This window comes from Chiloscyllium plagiosum, chromosome 12 (genome assembly GCF_004010195.1).
Source record: "Chiloscyllium plagiosum isolate BGI_BamShark_2017 chromosome 12, ASM401019v2, whole genome shotgun sequence".
Taxonomy (NCBI): Eukaryota; Metazoa; Chordata; class Chondrichthyes; order Orectolobiformes; family Hemiscylliidae; genus Chiloscyllium; species Chiloscyllium plagiosum.
Genome location: NC_057721.1, coordinates 39,487,733 through 39,505,292, shown reverse-complemented (window position 1 = coordinate 39,505,292; position 17,560 = coordinate 39,487,733). Strand labels below are relative to the sequence as shown.

The window sequence follows — 17,560 nt, the reverse complement described above, 5'->3', positions numbered from 1 at the left end:
TCACCATGTGCTTCCTTTGTCTGTTCCTCTCCCTTTTAAAACTGCTGTTGTTTTGACTTTTTTTTCCAAAGTTCCAAAACAATGCAACAGCATAATAAATAGTAATTGCTGCTCCTGGAATTCGAGGAAATCACCTCCAACACCTAAAATACCTCAAAAAAAGGAGCAGCTCTTACAGCCAGAAATTTTTCCCATCCTCCATCTTGGATTACCCAGAATCCTCCCATCAAGAAAACAACTATTATGTGTTTAGTAGTCCACAATACCTATGTTATTTGAAGGCTCTCATAGTTTAAATGGATGGTTACTGGGAAATGAATGAGCAAAAGCAGAATGAAGGTACAGGATAAGAACTGTCTTAGTATTACAGTAGAATATGACATTTGTATGATGAGGCAATGATTGTAGTCAGGCAGTAGAATACAGCTATGCCAAAGTAATCACAATGTGCTTACTTTCAACATAAAGATGCAGTGAACAATAGTAGAAATCCATTGTATAATAGGAGCAAAAGCACTTTTGAAATTGAAAGAAATATGTGCAGGCCAAAAGTTTAGTGTATCAGACTGTCATTGGCATCTGTGGACAAATCAATCATTTTGCACAGCTCTTAGATTTCCTTTCACTAAACTAAAATACCATCTTACAAGTTATTAGACATTTTAATATAGTTCATCCCAATGTCAAAAAGCACAAAGTACCCAAATTTATTCCATATATAACAAAGTGTTTTCATTTCCAACTTCTGCACTTTTCTACCACTTCTAGTGTCTGCTGAATGGCACAATAAGTTTGACAGTGTACTTTGTTGGTCTTAAGGGATTAAAATTGTATTATATGTACGATGTCATGAAGTAACCCTAGCATGATTGAACTACATCTGTGAATGGTAATGGATGCACATACCTGTCTATTAACGGCCACTTTTTTAACCCTTTAAGAGGAGTTGGCTGCTTAGGAGGATGGTTGATTGCCTGAGGCATGGTAATGGGGGTGGAGAGGTTAGTGAGTGAAGAGGAAAATGCACAGAAGGCCTGATTTAGAGAATTAGAAATTACAAATAAACACTTTAACATGAGAGCATTCACAGATGAGTCTGCTGCCAGCAGCTGCAAAATTCCAGCTCCAATCATATATTAGGGGACAAAACATTGTTGATTTTGGTACTCATTCATCAGCACCCAAAATGACTAAGACTTAATATGGAACAGGATGCAAGCAGCAGAGTTTCAGATTTTGTTCCTAGAGTGGATGTTAAAAGACTGGCAAGAAGGATATTGGAGAAATTGAAAGCAGGGATGAAGGAAGCTTGTATATGGTTTGCAGCAGGCTGGGAGCATTTGGGATACAAGTGAACAACCATGTGAAGGTGGAAATTAGCTCTGTTGACGGAAAGTTCAGACTATGTTTTTATGAAACAGGAGATCAAAGTCCAGTATTGCCTAATAAAACCTCAATAAGCAGTTAGGCAGGGACCAGAACCAGTTTGTGGTTTCACTGGAGGTTAAAGTCCATGTTTTCATCTTCAGAAAGTTCATATGAGACAAGTTGATTGGATAAAGGATTAGAGATTCAAGTGGACCTGAACTAGCTAATACCAAGCAACATACCATTAAAAAGTATCATATACTGCCATTGCTTCTCCATCTAGGAGCATCTGCTTGTTGTCTGAAATATTGTTGTGATAAACACTAAACTTCCAGTATGTGAACAATTGCTCTCAAACTTTGCCTCAAAGTATCATTCAGTTTAGTTATTTATCCACGTTTTAGAACAAAGAACAAAGAAACTCGACAGCCCAGGGATAGGCCCTTTGGCCCTCCAAGCCTGAGCCAATCCAAATCCACTGTCTAAGCCTATCGTCCAATTCCAAAGCATCTGTATCCCTCTGCTCCCCACCTACTCATGCATCTGTCGAGATGCACCCTAAATGAATCTACCGTGCCTGCCTCTACCTCTGTTGGTAACATATTCCAGGCACTTACTACCCTCTGTGTAAAGTACTTTCCACGTATATCCCCTTAAACTTTTCACCTCTCACCTTGAATGTGTGACCTCAGTCAATCCCTCACCCTGGGAAACAGCTTATTTCTATCCACCCTCTCTATACCCTTCATGATTTTGTAGACCTCAATCAGATCCCTCCCTCAATCTTTTTTTAATGAAAACAATCTTAACCTACTCAACTTCTCTTCACAGCTAGCACCTTCCATACCAGGCAACATCCTCGTAAACCTTCTCTGCACCCTCTCCAAAGTGTCCACATCCTTTTGGTAATGTGATGACCAGAACTGTACACAGTATTCTAAATGCGGCCGAACCAAAGTCTTGTACAATTTTAACATGACCTTCCAGCTCTTATACTCAATATCCCGTCCAATGAAGGCAAGCACACCATATGCCTTCTTGACCACTCTATCCACCTGTGCAGCAACCTTCAGGGTACAATGGACCTAAACTCTCAGATCTCTCTGCTCATCAACTTTTCCCAAGGCTCTTCCATTTACAGTATAGTTTGCTCTAGAATTAGACTTCCCAAAATGCATCATCTCACATTTGCCTGGATTGAACACCATCAGCCACTTCTCCACTCAACTCTCCAGTCTATCTATATTCTCCTGTATTCTTTGATAGTCCCTTATGCTTTCTGCTACTCCACCAATCTTCATGTCATCTGCAAATTTACTGATCAGACCAACAGTGCCCTCTTCCAGATCATTTATGTATATCACAAACAAACAGTGGCCCCAACACTGACCTTTGTGGAACACCACTGGATCACCTTTCTCCATTTCAAGAAATTCCCTTCAACTACTACTCTGTGTCCTGTTGCTCAACAAATTCTTTATCCACCTTGCTCGAACACCCTGTACACCATGTGACTTCACTTTCTCCATTAGTTTACCATGGGGAACCTTATCAAATGCCTTACTAAAGTCCATGTATATGACATCTACAGCCCTTCCTTCATCTATCAAAGAACTCTATTAAGTTGGTACGGCACGATCTCCCCTGCACAAAAACAATGTTGCCTATCACTGATAAGGCCACTCTTTTCCAAATATAGATAGATTTTATTCCTCAGTACCTTCTCCAGCAACTTTCCCACCACTGACGTCAGGCTCACTGGTCTGTAGTTACCTGGAATATCCCTACTACCCTTCTTGTACAGGGGGACAACATGAGCAACCCTCCAGTCCTCCGACACCTCACCTGTATTTAAGGATGCTACAAAGATATCTGTCAGGGCCCCAACTGTTGCCTCTCTCACCTCCCTCAGCAACCTGGCATAGATCCCATCCGGTCCTGGGGATTTGTCCACCTTAATATCCTTTAGCCTACCCAACACATCTTCCCTCCTTATGTCAATGTGATCCAGAGTAAACAAACTTCTATCTCTAATGTCAGCATTCATGTCCCTCTCCTCAGCTCAGTTTTCTACAGCTGTAAAAGGATCAATTCATTAGATGGAATTTGTGCTGTGCTAGCTACCTTTAATATTCTAATAACCCAGATGATATATACTCAGCACACAACACAAGGGAAGTGGTGGTATTGTCACTGGACCTAACCATGTTCAACTTTTGAGGACTCTTCTGGCAGTGGTAGTGTCAATAACTCTGAGCCAGTAGGTCACTGTTTCAAGATTAGAGTGGTGCTGGAAAAGCACAGCAGTTCAGGCAGCATTCGAGGAGCAGGAAAATCGACACTTCGGGCAAAAGCCCTTCATCAGGAATACAGGCAGAGAGCCTGAAGGGTCTCTCCACCCTTCAGTCTCTCTGCCTGTATTCCTGATGAAGGGCTTTTGCCCGAAGCGTCGATTTTTCTGCTCCTTGGATGCTGCCTGAACTGCTGTGCTTTTCCAGCACCACTCTAATCTTGAATCTGGTTTCCAGCATCTGCAGTCATTATTTTTACCTGGTCACTGTTTCAAGTCCTACTTATTCCAGAGAAGTGCACAATCCATCTAAATAGGTTGATAAAGAACGTTTGTAACACAAAATAAGTTTTACTATGAAAAGTCAAATCTATGGTCCATGAAATCTTCTGTCCTCAAATAACTTGGTTTCTTTTATCAACTTTTAAGCATATTTTATCAAGGTGTGATAGCACTTTTGATTTTAAAAAATCTCAAGACAAGGCTAATCTCAACATTTTCATTGCAATTTCTGTCATTTTTACTTAGTTAAATGACGCCAATGCTTCTCATTACTTCAGTCTAAACATTACCGATTATACCTTTCATTTGTTGCTTGTGGATAGTCAAACAGTCTCTAACTCTGTGCACGATTGCCACAATCCTCCCAGATTACCATTTCTAATAGATCAAAACATAAATCCCGGCATCAAAGATAAAAGGGTTATTGTGGCCAACATTCTGTCTAGATCAGTTTTTTTTTGTACAGAGGAATGTGCTTATGTAATACATTCATGTAAATGATATTTATAATGTACATATTACAAAAACACACGATGGTCAGATACAATATGCCCATTATTCATTAATTGAAGATGCTAACGGTAAAAGTTATTAATATTTGTCTAACCAAAGTCGTCAAATTCGGGAATCGCTGTCTGCAACATACGGGATTCCGTCTTCTTTTTACTAAAGTATTCTCGTTTAAAAAAATGTGGGTGCTGTGAAATTGCCAAATACAGCATGTGAGCTAAAGACTCTTCATCCTGTACAAAACTTAACCAACCTCTACTCGAGCTTCAGAGCGATCGAGGCGGTTTATTGTTGGGCTCAGTCCCAGAAGGTGACAGATGGCACACGATGATTTAAAACTTAAGTCGGCAGAGAACGGATCCAGCGGTTCAAACACAAGATCAGTTCTCTCTGTTATGGTTCCAAACTGAGGGGAGCCAAACTCAAATTCAACTTTCGCAATTCGTGTCTTTTTGTTTGAAATGATAAAGATTGCATTCGAAGAGATTTCCTGCGTCCTGCAGCTGTATTAATACACGGCAAATGCTGCAGCAGCTGAACGCTGTCTCAGATATTGTAGCATAACATTATAATGGGTATGAACACAACCTGGATGTGTGGATCCAGATTACTGTTGATAGTAACTGCTGTAGACGTTTCCCGGTTAACTCCGCCCGGGACTGACACATTCCTGAAGATTTCGGTGGTGTTCTCCGCATCCTCGTACATTTTGGGGAAAAGTAATTTCGAGATAAGGTTACTGAATCTATTGTCAGCGGTGGACCGGGCACGCTGTGTCGGAATTGGAGTGTAAACTGTCTCATTCTGTTGCACTGGATCGACACAAGTCCCTTCTGAAGATTTGGGGAAGAGTACTTGACTCAGATCCATACCCGCTACTGACGGTGGAGAGGCACACGGGATGTCCCGGACAAGTTTGTAGTTTTCCATCCACTCTTTCAACCATTCCATCTTGCAATCACACCCCCATGGGTTCCTGAAGACATAGAGCCTGCCGAGGAAATATACAGGTTGAAAAACGGAAAACGGCAGTGAGGTCAGGTTATTGCTATTCAGATGTAAGGAGATCAAACTGGTCAGGTTTTCAAAAGTCCCTTCCTCGATGTAACTGATGGCGTTTCTGTCGAGATAGAGAACCTCTAGCTCAACTAGCTGACTGAACCAAGTACTGGAGACGTTCACCAAAGCATTACCTCCCAGGTTTAACATCTTCAGGAGCCTGAGTTCTTGAAAAGCAAACTCGGGAAGGTTCCTCAGGAGGTTATCATTAAGATAGAGATATTCCAATTCCACGCAGTCTTTAAATCCTTTCTCGTGGATTACCGCAATTTTGTTGTTTTGTAAATTTAAATATTTCAAACGGCGTAATCCTTGGAGAGAGTTATAAGCCACTGCTTCAATTCTGTTCCGCTCCAGATACAACAGCCTGAGAGTCTCTGTGGCCCTCACTGCTGCAGGGATTCTCCTGAAGTTATTCTGCCACATAGCTAACTCTTGCAGAGAGGGAACTGCTACAAAGATCCGGTCTGGGATATTAAATAGATTGCAATTAGACAAATCGAGCTTCTTAAGTCGTTTGAGATTAGTGAACGTTCTAGTGTGCAGATACTTAATAAACTCGTTGTGGGCGAGTTGGAGTTCGCTGAGATGGGGCAGCCCTTTAAATGCGCCTGGGGTAATGAAAGAGATATTGTTGTGGTTTAAGGATAAAGAGCGGAGGGCGGGAAGAGTACCGAAGGCCTTCTCTGACAAAAATTTGATGTTATTTTTCTCCAAACTGATAAGGGAGGCCTCACATGGGAACTCGCTGAGGACTTGCTGCAATCCGGCTCGGTCACAGAGAACGACACAGTTTCTCTCAGCAGAACAAGTGCACACTGTAGGACAGAGGCGAGAGCAGGCCCAGGGAGCAGAGGCACGCAGAGTCACGAACAAAACCACTGAAAAATAAATCGACAGAGGAAACAGACGATGGCACACATTTCTTTTTTAAAAGCAGAACGTTTAGAACCTGAAAGTACAAAGAAAAGCCCGTTTGTATTTCAGGACTGACAGTGATACTTCGTCAGTATTTTCTAATCAATTTGTTCCGAGATAATATTTCTGGAGCAGGTGAAACCTGGCTCAGAGGCTGGGGCAATACCAGTTCGCCACAAGAGAATGCTTTAAAGAAGTAACAGGGATGTGTGGACAAAGGTCATGAAATAGGTTAAGTATGTTTGAACTTTGGAAAGTCACACTTGCCAAAGCCTTCCCTTGACAGGCGGATATCTCACTCAGAGAACCCTCTGCCCCCTTCCTCCCACACCCTTTGACCCAACCTCGTTAGCGAGTCTTGCTATTTACAGTAATTGTAAACTCAATACCATTCATTTTGGGGCAAATTGCTTTCATCGCCACCTCCTGCCCTGAGCTGGTGGTCCATATAGGAAGTGAACTACACATGTCCTCTCAGGCTTCTCAAAACCTGAAACTACAAGGTCAACAAACTGATCAGCTGTGGTGTCCTGACTCTACAATGCTCTGTATTTACCGTAGGGGTCTGCAGAAGATCGGGGAAGAAATTGGATTGGATGTTTTACTGTTTGTCTCTGAGATTTGAGGCCTACTACTCCCGGTTCGAAGTGGTTTCCAGGAAGCCTGGGGACTGCAAAGGGCAGTGGCTATTTCAATCATGAGGACTGAGGGGCCCAAGGAACGAGAGGGAAAAGATTTCAATCCCAAAACCAGGTGCAAATGGCCTTTTGTAAAAATAAAACTAGCAGATAGCGCTATCGAGAGTAACAACCCCGTGAATTAGAAGGGGAATGATATGAATCAAAAAGAAATGATCAGGATGAAAGATTTTCGGAAGAAAGTTACAGCGAAAATAAAAGGACTAGCGGGTCAGGTGGGAACAGGCGGAGCAAAGGTCATGCGAGAATGATCAGAATATGTACAGCCTGCAAGGTTAATTAAATAAATGAATAGAGGGACAAGTGATAACAATCCAAATCTTCCAACTCTTATTTGTCAGAGATTTTTCAGACGGCTGCACATAAATTAGATTTTAATCGCCCGTTAACCAGATTGGATAGTAACATTAAATACCGTTTAAAACGATCAGATGCATCTCAGTGTTTTTTCATCTGTAGCATCTCAGAATAGAGATACACCGCGGTTCGTCTTGCTGAACATTGTCTAAAAAATACAAAGAAAATAAAATATGGGGAAGGTCAACCGTTTCAGCAATGTCCGCTTTGTCCGTATTTCCAGCATATAACGCAGGCATTTGAAATATCAACAATGAGAACCTGAACAAACATTTGTGACGGATTGATCAAAGTCAATTACTATACACAGCACCTACCTTATACAAAGCCTGTTGTTCTTCGCTTTTCAAGTCCATAGCAGTGACTTCTGTCTCGGTTGAATTCACAGTCTTTTAAAAAAAAAGGCTTCCGGCAATTTTTCCAAAATCCATCACTTAATGCATCGACAAATCTGCAGTGTGAAAAGGGATTAGTCACAATCCAGCTGAAACATCTCCTGCGAATCACACTGATAAATGCATTTTACCTTTTCTAAAAAAAACTCTGGAAGTGCTCCATGTCGTTCAATTGCGAATACTTCATGGTGAGCAAAGAGGGAAATTAATGCAATTTTATACTCGTTCCATTTCGGGTCGAAGGATGACCAAACTACCTATTACTAAGTTTTTGTCTTTGTTTAACTTTCCCAGAATATTTTACAGCCATGCCTTTCTTTTGGACTCCAGAATAATTCCTTCTCAATGCTCCAAGTGCGAGGAATTGTTTGACGGCTCAGTAGTGGTGTTGTTACGTCGGTTAATGCAGCAGTTATTGGAAGCAAGCGATTTCCCAAGAGCTTCACAGACTGAATGGTCTTCCCCCTCTGTACTATTTGTGCAATGTCTAGCTGTAATGGTCAGTCTGGCTTCAGTAAGAGTCCCGAGGCATCTGAGTACTAAAGTTTGCAGCATTGGAGCACGTAATTTAGATCCATGGCACTGACGAAATGTTGCATATATGAGCTGTTACCAGGGAACACTGATTAAATTGAGACCCCCATTGTTGTTATCCTAGCTGATAAGAATAATAGACAAAACAGCATGGTGTGAAATTTGGCTTGATAGACCATGAGTTTTAGCTATGCTATTGAGCTAACATGGTGACCTGTCACTCAACATATGCACACAAGGCTGAGGGTATATTTCAACAAAAGAACAAACCTTACTACACATTTAAAATAAATACAAAGCTATACAAGACAATTTGGAAAGATCTAGCCATAAAAGCAAAATGAAAGATTTAAACCCGGGTCCCTGGTGCTGTGAGGTAGCTGTACTAACCACTGTGTCACCATTAATAGGAAGGATTGAAGAAGCTGAATTTTTTTCCTTGGAGGAAAAAGGCGAAGAGGAGATTTGATAGAAGTTTTCAAATTCATGAACGGTTTTGACAGAGGAATAAGGAGAAACTATTCCTATGCAAAAATGCATCAAGAACCAAGGGGCACAGTTTTATGATGTTTTGCAAAAGAAGCATGAGCAAGGTGAGAGAAAAACTTCTTCACACAGTGAGTATCCCAGCTTTGGTATGCACTGCTGGCAAATGTGGTGGAGTCGGGTTCAATTGAGGCATTCAAGGGAGCGTTTGATGATTGTTTCTATTTAAATAATGTGCATGGTTTCAGTAAAAAGACAAGAGACTAGCATGTGAGTAAAATGCTCAGAGAGCCAGTGGAGACAAACTGCCCTCCTTCTATGCTTTAATGATTCAGTGATTCTATGATGGAGAGGTGGTGGGAAGCAGTTTAAGTAAAAAGCTGATGAACTTTTAGACCTTTCTAGCCTTTCTCCCTGGAACACTGTAGCAGTGTAGAAATGCTAGAGTCTACCATTACAAATAGTCATTGGAGCATTGAGGAGGGATTATTCTGGAGCCCAAAAGAAAGGCATGGCAGTAAAATATTCTGGGAAAGTCATTACAAATACTCAATCTCATTTACAGAGCTTCAGTATTACTGAAAAAAGACACATTTTGCTAAAGCCCTTTGTCTTGTGTGTATCAGGAAATTTCACAAGAATACAAATTCAGGTGGAGAATCAACATTCATTGGGGAGACAATGGCTTGGTGATATTATCCCGAGGCTATTAAACCAGAGACCCAGGTAATGGTCTGGGGACCACAGTTCAAATCCTACCATAGCAGATGGTGTAATTGCAATTCACGAATAATCTGGGTAAGAGTCTAACAGAAGCCATTGACAGGAAAAATCCAGTTGGTCCACTAATATCCTTTAGGGAAGGTAACTGCTGTCCTTACCTTGTTGGTCTACATGTAGCTCCTGATCCACAGCAATGTGATTTACTCTTAATTGGCTGCTGGGTACATACTATGATTTTTTTAATTGCATGAGAGGATAGTGCTGTTGATTGGCAAATGGCCTCTGCATGGTACAGCATTGCCATGGAGACTGCAACATTTAAATGCAGATTGACAGTTTATAGCCAAGCTTTAAAATAATCCTTAATAAATCAGCAGATGCCAATTCAAAGAACTGATGGACTGGATACAGATTTCTTGTTCCCTGCTATCATAAGTCCTCCTTCCTTGGACATCAAACACTAAAAACAAGGCCTTTTTAACCCTTACTAGTCATTAGCCCCTGTGTGTGATCACAATCCTCTAAGCTCTAATTGGTAATTGCATGAGCAATCCATCAATAGTCTTTTTATTTATTCAATTTTTATTTTTTATATACATCAGCAATCCATCAACAGTTTTTGTGGATTGTGGCATCACAGTCTAGCCAGCATTTATTGTGCATCCCTAGCTGCCCTTGAGAAGGTGGTGGTGTTCCCATATTCTTGAACCACTGCAGTCCACCAGCTGTGGTTGATCCACAATGCCATGAGGGAGGGAATTCCAGGAGTTGACCCAGCGACAGTCAAGGAATGCCAATATATTTTCAAACAGGATGGTGAGTGGTTTGGAGGGGAACTTGAAGGTGGTGGTATTCCCATATATCTGTTGCACTTGTCCTTTTGGACAGAAGTGGTTGTGGGGTTGGAAGGTGCTGTCAGAGGATCTTTGGTGAATTTCTGCAGTGCAGCTTTAAGGTAGTACACACTGCTGCTACTGGGCATTGGGTAGTGGAGGGAGTGGATGCTTTTGGATGTAGTGCCAATCAAGCGGCTGCCTTGTCTTGGATGGAGTCATGCTTCTTGACTGTTGTTGGGGTTTCATTGATCCTGACCTTTGCCTTGTAGATGGTAGACAGACTTTGGGGAGTCAGAAAGGGGTGTTACTCACCAGAGTATTCCTAGCATTTGATCTGCTCCTGTAACCACTGCATTTATGTGGTGAGTCATTTTGAGTTTCTGATCAATGACAACTCTCAGGATGTTGATGGTGGGGAACTCAGTGATGATAACACCATTGAATGCCAAGGAGTGGTGGTTAGATTGTCCCTTATTGGTGATGGTTATAGCCTGGCATTTGTGTGTCATGAATGTTTCTTACTCCTTGTCAGCCCAATCCTGGTTATTGTCCAGTTCTTGTTGCATTTGGACACAGGCTGCTTCCATGTCTGAGCAGTCGCAAATGGTGCTGAACATTGTGCAATCATCGGCGAACATCCCCACTTCTGACCTTATGATGGAGGCAAGGTCATTGATGTAGCTGCTGAAGATGGTTGGGCCAAGGACACTACCCTGAGAAACTCCTGCATAGATGTCTTGGAGCTGAAATGACTGACCTCAAACGACCACCACCACCTTCCTATGTGTCAGGTATGACTGAAACCACCAGAGAGTTTGCCCCCTGATAACCATTGTTTTGTTAGGGCTCTTTGACGCCACACTTGGTCGAATGCAGCCTTGATGTCAAGACCGTAAAACCATAAGACATAGGAGCAGAAATTAGGCCATTCAACCCTGCTCCACTATTCAATCATGGTTGATAAGTTTCGCAACCCCATTCTCCCACTTTCTCTCCATAACCCTTGAATCCCCTTGATACTCAAGAATCTATCTATTTCAGTCTTAAATATACTCAATGACCTGGCCTCCACAGCCTTCTGTGGCAAGGAATTCCATTGATTCACCACTCTTTGGCTGAAGAGGTTTCTCCTTAACACCATTCTAAAAGGTCTTTGCTTCACCCTCAGGTCCTAGTCTCTTTTACCAGTGGAAACATCTTCCCAACATGTGTTCTGTCCAGGCCACTCAGTATACTGTATGTTTCAATTAGATCCCCTCTCATCCTTTTAAACTCCATCGACTGTAGACTCGGAGTCCTCAATCGTTCCTCATATGTTAAGCTTTTCATTCCTGGGACCATTTTTGTGAACTTCCTCTGAACACTATCCAGGACCAATACATCCTTCTTGAGATATGGGGCCCAAAACTGTGCACAGTACTCCAAATATGGTCTGACCAGAGCTTTATAGAGCCTCAGAAGTACATCCCAGCTTTTATATTAAAGTCCTCTCAAAACAAATGCCATCATTGCATTTGCCTTCCTAACTACTGACTCAAACTGTAATTTTACCTTGAGAGAATCCTAGACTAGAACTCTTTGTGCTTCTGAATTTTCTCCCCATTTAGAAAATAGTCCATGTCTCTATTCTTCCTACCATGACCTCACACTTTGCCATGTTGTACTCCATCTGCCACTTCTTTGCCCACTTTCCTAACCTGTCCAAATCTTTCTGCGGCCTCCCTGCAAAATCAATGATACCTTTCCCTCTACCTATCTTTGTATCATGTGCAAACTTAGCCAGAATGCCCTCAGTTCCTTCATCTAAATCATTAATGTATAAAGTGAAAAGTTGTGGTCCCAACATCAAGCTTTGTGGAACTTCACTTGTCAGTGCCTACCATCCTGAGAAGGACCCTTTTATCCCCACTCTCTGCTTTCTGCCAGATAGCCAAGCTTTTATCCATGTTAGCACCTTGCCTCTGACACCATGGACCCTTATCTTGCTCAGTAGCCTCCTGTGTGGCTCCTTGGGACCACAACATTTTTTGAAGTCCAGGTAGCTAACATCTATTGGTTCTGCTTGTTCTAACATGCTCATTACTTGCAGATTTGTCAGACATGACCTTCTCTTGATGTAAACATGCTGACTTTGCCTTATTTTACCATATATTTCCAAGTATACAGAAATCTCATCCTTCACAATGGATTCTAGGATCTTATTGACGACTGAGGTTAGACTAATTGGTCTGTAATTTTCTGTCTTTGCCTTAGTCCCTTTTTAAACAGGAATGTCATTTCATGATTCTAGTGATTCTGAAAGTTTACCACAAACCCCAACTATCTCTTCAGCTACCTCCCTTAGGACTCTGGGGTGTAGTTCATCTGGTCCCAGGTGATTTATCCACCTTCAGGCCATTCAGTTTTTCTAGCACCTTCTCCTTGGTGATGGCCACCATACTCAGCTCTGCCTCCTCCCTCTCTTGAATTTTTGGGGTATTAATCATGTCTTCCAGCGAGAAGACTGACTCCAAACAATTATTAATTCCTCAGCCATTTTCTTGTTCCCCACTACTATTTCTCTAACATCATTTTCCAGCGGCCCAATGTCCACTTTTGTCTCTCTTTTGCCTTTTCTATACCTAAAGAAACTCTTACAGTCTTCCTTTATGTTACTGGCGAGCTTACCCTCATTTTTGATCTTCTCCCTCCCCATTTCTTTTTTTTTTGTTTCCCTATGTTGGTCTTTATAAGCTTCCCAATCCATTGGTTTCTCACTGCCCTTCACCACATTATATGCTTTCTCACTTGCTTTTTTGCTATCCCTGACTTCCCTAGTCAGCCAGGGTTGCTTTATCCTCCCTGTATCCTGCTTCTTTTTCCTCGGGATGAATCTCTGCGTGTCTCCTGAATTACTCCCAGAAACTCCTGCCCTTACTGTTCCATTGTCTTCCCTGCTAGGCTCCTCTCCCAGTCTATTCTACCCAGCTCCTCCCTCATACTTCTATTGTTGCCTTTATTCAGCTGTAATATAGTTACCTCTGATTCTATCTTCGCCCTCTCAAACTGCAGAGTATATTCAACCATATTATGATCACTGCCTCCTTTACCTTAAACTCCCTTACCAAGTCTGCCTCATTGCACAACACTAAATCCAGTGAATGGTTTATGCCCAGTATGTCGACTCTCCTGTTCCTTAGATACTGCCTGACCTTTTGCAGTGTCACACTTTTCGACGAAATCCTGTATTGTCTGTTCCCTCGTGGGCTCCATCAAAAGCTGCTCCAAAAGGCCATCTTGTAGACATTCCACAAATTCCTTTTCCTGTAATTCAGTACCTGATTTTCCCAGGCCATCTGTATATCGAAATCCCCTATGATCACTGTAACTTTGCCTTTCCTACACATCTTTTCTATCTCCTGGTGTATCATGTGCCCCAACACCTGACTACTCTTTGTAGGCCTGTTTATAACTCCGACTTTTTTTTAACCTTTGTGGTTCTTCCTTGATACACACACAGGCTCTACACCATCTGACCCTATTTCATTTTTTTCTATTGATTTAGTTTCATTTCTTACTAATAAGGCAACCCCTCTGCTCACTTGCCTGTCTTTTTGATAAGATGTGTATCCTTGAATATTCAATTTCCAATCCTGATCCCCTTACAGCCATGTCTCCATGACGCTGACCACATCATGCCTGCCAATTTCAATCTGCGCTACAAGCTCATTTACCTTATTCCCTTTCAGATGCATTCAGATATAACACCTTCAGTCCTGTATTTACCATGTTCTTCTCATTGTCATTTGTTTGTCCAGTGTCCTTGTAATTTGATTGCTAACCCTTTCCATATGCACTATCCTATTTGTGTCTTTGCTGGAGATTTTACACCCAAAATCCCCTCCATTGCACCCACCACAGTGCTCCAGTATGTTTAAAGCCTACCACAGGACCAGAGACAATGGGTAATAGTGCCCGTACCAACCTTGCACTTGGGACATGTTGAAGATATCCCTGGTTTAAATTTTGACAAAAGGTCCGGAGCCAAATGGACCCTGTGGAGAATCCTGAAGAAGGGCTAATGCCCGAAACGTCGATTCTCCTGTTCCCTAGATGCTGCCTGACCTGCTGCGCTTTTCCAGCAACACATTTCCATCCCTGTGGAGAATCATCAACTGTAAAGCATAGATCCTATTGCAAATTGATATTTTTCTTGTGTTTTTCCAAATATCTTGCTATGCCTCTGAGGAGACTTCAACACTTAGCTCTCTCTCCCATACCCTGCAGAGTCGATCAAACTCATTCCCACCGCGCCCCCCCCCCCCCAAGTGATGATATAAAGTGCTGACAGAAAGCGTACTCAGCACTGAGCACCCTCCTCTCTATGTCAGATTTGTAGGGATCAGTCAAAAGTGTAATCTTTTTTTGAATATAATTCCTAACTTGAAAAAAATGAAAGAGGTCCCTGTTAGATAGCTCGTATTTCTGTGCTAGCTGATCAAAGGACATCATTGTGGTCTCCCTCAAATAAATCGTCCATGCAAGATACACCCCGAGCTGCCCAACGCTTGAATCCTGAATCTATCATCCCCCATTGAAAACCCAGCATACCCACTCTAGGTGTAAAAGAAGATGTTTTGCCAATATTACCTTCCCTCTACCGAATTGCCCTCCATACTTTAATAGTATTGATAACTATTGGGTTATGGCAATATTCCATAACTGTCCTCATTTTGTCCAAAAACAGCAAGCTAGTAAGGGGGCACTTTGCCTGAGAGGTTTTGATATCTAACCATATTCAAAGAGAGTCCCCACAGGCCCAATCACTCACGTAAGATAAAAGCGAGCTTAGTTGGTAGCTTTTAATGTCCGGGAGATCCACTCCCCCATCTGTGAGGTAATTGCAGTTTAGCTAATTTAATGAGGAGCTGCTTACGATGCCAAATAAAGGAGCTGAACCAGCCGTTCAGTCTCCTGAATGTTTGTTTATTGAAAATCAGAGGGAGCATCCGTATAGGGTATAACAAATGCGGGAGAATATTCATCTTAATTATTGTTATCGACCCAACCACAATACCGGAACCGCCTCCCATCTTTGAAGGTCTTGCTTGATTTTGTCAAATAATTGAACAACATTAGCTTTAAACAACTGATCAAGAACTGGAGTAATGAATATGCACAAATACACACAAACCCCCATGACCATCTCAATGGGAATCAATATTTGCCCTCAAAAGACCTAGCACCTTCATAAGACCACCCATAGACATATAGCCTCTGATTTTGCAAGATTAATCTTGTACCCGGAAAAGGCGCCAAATGAGCTGATGCATTGTATCAGGTGAGGCACCGAAACTGCTGGATTTGACAAAAAAAATGAGGACATTGTCTGTGTACAACAAAATCTTATGTAATTTTGACCCCACTTTTGGAGCTGATATATTAGGATCCCCACGAATGGCCTCCACCAATGGTTCAATCACCAAAGTAAAAAGCAGTGGGGAGAGGGGACAGCCCTGCCGGCTACCCCTAAAATGTTAAAATTGCTTGATCGCACCCCGTTGGTGATGACCGCAGCGAGAGGGTCACTGTACAGAACCTTCACCCATCTTATAAAGACTTCACCCAAGCCAAACCACTCCAGATATAGAAAAATTACGGCCACTCACCTTGGTCAAATGTCTTCTTTGCACCTACAGAAATCACCCATCCCTGTATTAATTGCTGTTGACACACTTGAATTACATTAAGCAGCCTCCTAACATTATTGGAGGATCTGCAGCCCTTTATATGAAGCCCATCTGGTCCTCTTTATCAATAGAAGGTAACACAGTCTCCAGCCTTAACACAAGAGTCTTAGAGAGGATTTTAAAGTCCACATTTAAGAGTGAAATGGGCCTGTACAAAGCACAGTCTTCTGGGACCTTCCCTTTTTTTGAGAATAAGTGAAATATTAGTCTCTCTCAAAGATGGCAGGAGACAGTCATGGCTGTATGAGTCATTGAACATGTTGAGCATCGGTCCTGACAATATGTTGATAATTTCCTAAAAGAATTTGCTGGGAAGTCCATCAGGACCAGGCACCTTTCCATTCTGAAGCTGCTTAACAGTCTCCTGTACCTCTTGCTCTGATAAGGGGGCAGTGAGAAAGGTTGTTAAGAAGGCATATAGTGTTTTAGCTTTTATTAATAGAGGGATCGAGTTCCAGAACCATGAGGTTATGCTACAGCTGTACAAAACTCTAGTGTGGCCGCACCTGGAGTATTGTGTACAGTTCTGGTCACTGCATTATAAGAAGGATGTGGAAGCTTTGGAAAGGATGCAGAGGAGTTTACTAGTATGTTGCCTGGTATGGAAGGAAGGTCTTATGAGGAAAAGCTGAGGGACTTGAGGCTGTTTTCGTTAGAGAGAAGAAGGTTGAGAGATGACTTAATAGAGACATATAAGATAATCAGAGGGCTAGATAGGGTGGACAGTGAGAGCCTTTTTCCAAGAATGGTGACGGCGAGCACGAGGGGGCATAGCTTTAAATTGAGGGGTGATAGATATAGAACAGACGTCAGAGGTAGTTTCTTTACTCGGAGAGTAGTAAGGGTATGGAATGCTTTGCCTGCAACGGTAGTATATTCGCCAACTTTAAGTACATTTAAGTCATCATTGGACAAGCATATGGACATACATGGAATAGTGTAGGTTAGATGGGCTTCAGATTGGTATGACAGGTCGCGCAACATCGAGGGCCTGCACTGTAATGTTCTATGTCTCTTGTTCGGGAGTCACACCTGAGAGTTCCAGATCCTTAAAAAAGACTCCATTTTGGCCCGCCCCTCCTCACAACCCTCAGATCGACATAACTTAGAGCAAGATCTCTGGAATACCACATTAATCTTTTTGGAGTCACATGTTAAGTTTCCAAGACCCTTCCCTAATGACCATAATGGCTTGTGGGGTACTCCTTTTCCTGGCGAGATATGCTAAGTATTTGCCTGGCCTGTCACCATGCTCATATAGCCTTTGTTTTGCAAAAGCAAACTCCTTCTTTGCCGTCTGCGTGAGCACGGAATTCAATGCAGACCGCAGCACCGTAATCCTCTGTAGCTTGACCAACGAGGGCCTGTCAGAGTA

General features: G+C 42.2%; 1 protein-coding gene across 2 annotated transcripts; it reads right to left on the bottom strand.

Annotated features, from left to right (window-relative positions):
- Positions 1 to 4,235: 4,235 nt before the first annotated feature.
- On the bottom strand, positions 4,236 to 8,088 carry nyx (nyctalopin). Of its 2 annotated transcripts, XM_043701583.1 has the most exons (4): positions 8,009 to 8,088; positions 7,800 to 7,933; positions 7,541 to 7,630; positions 4,236 to 6,390 (listed from the first exon to the last, which is right to left on the bottom strand). In XM_043701583.1, exons 3-4 carry the CDS (start codon positions 7,560 to 7,562, stop codon positions 4,997 to 4,999), a joined length of 1,416 nt encoding a protein of 471 aa, XP_043557518.1. In that variant the 5' UTR covers positions 7,563 to 7,630; positions 7,800 to 7,933; positions 8,009 to 8,088; the 3' UTR covers positions 4,236 to 4,996. The 2 variants fall into 2 exon arrangements, with proteins under 2 accessions (XP_043557518.1, XP_043557517.1); XM_043701582.1 differs by lacking the exons at positions 7,800 to 7,933; positions 8,009 to 8,088 and having other exon boundaries at positions 6,817 to 7,779.
- Positions 8,089 to 17,560: the final 9,472 nt, after the last annotated feature.

What these genes read in the sequence shown, in the direction of transcription:
- nyx (XM_043701582.1), bottom strand. Translation starts at nt 6,895, where the DNA reads ATGTGTAGTTCACTTCCTATATGGACCACCAGCTCAGGGCAGGAGGTG. An exon ending in AATTTGCCCCAAAATGAATG is followed by an intron (nt 6,391 to 6,816) that starts GTATTGAGTTTA and finishes TTTATTTTTCAG; the next exon opens with TGGTTTTGTTCGTGACTCTG.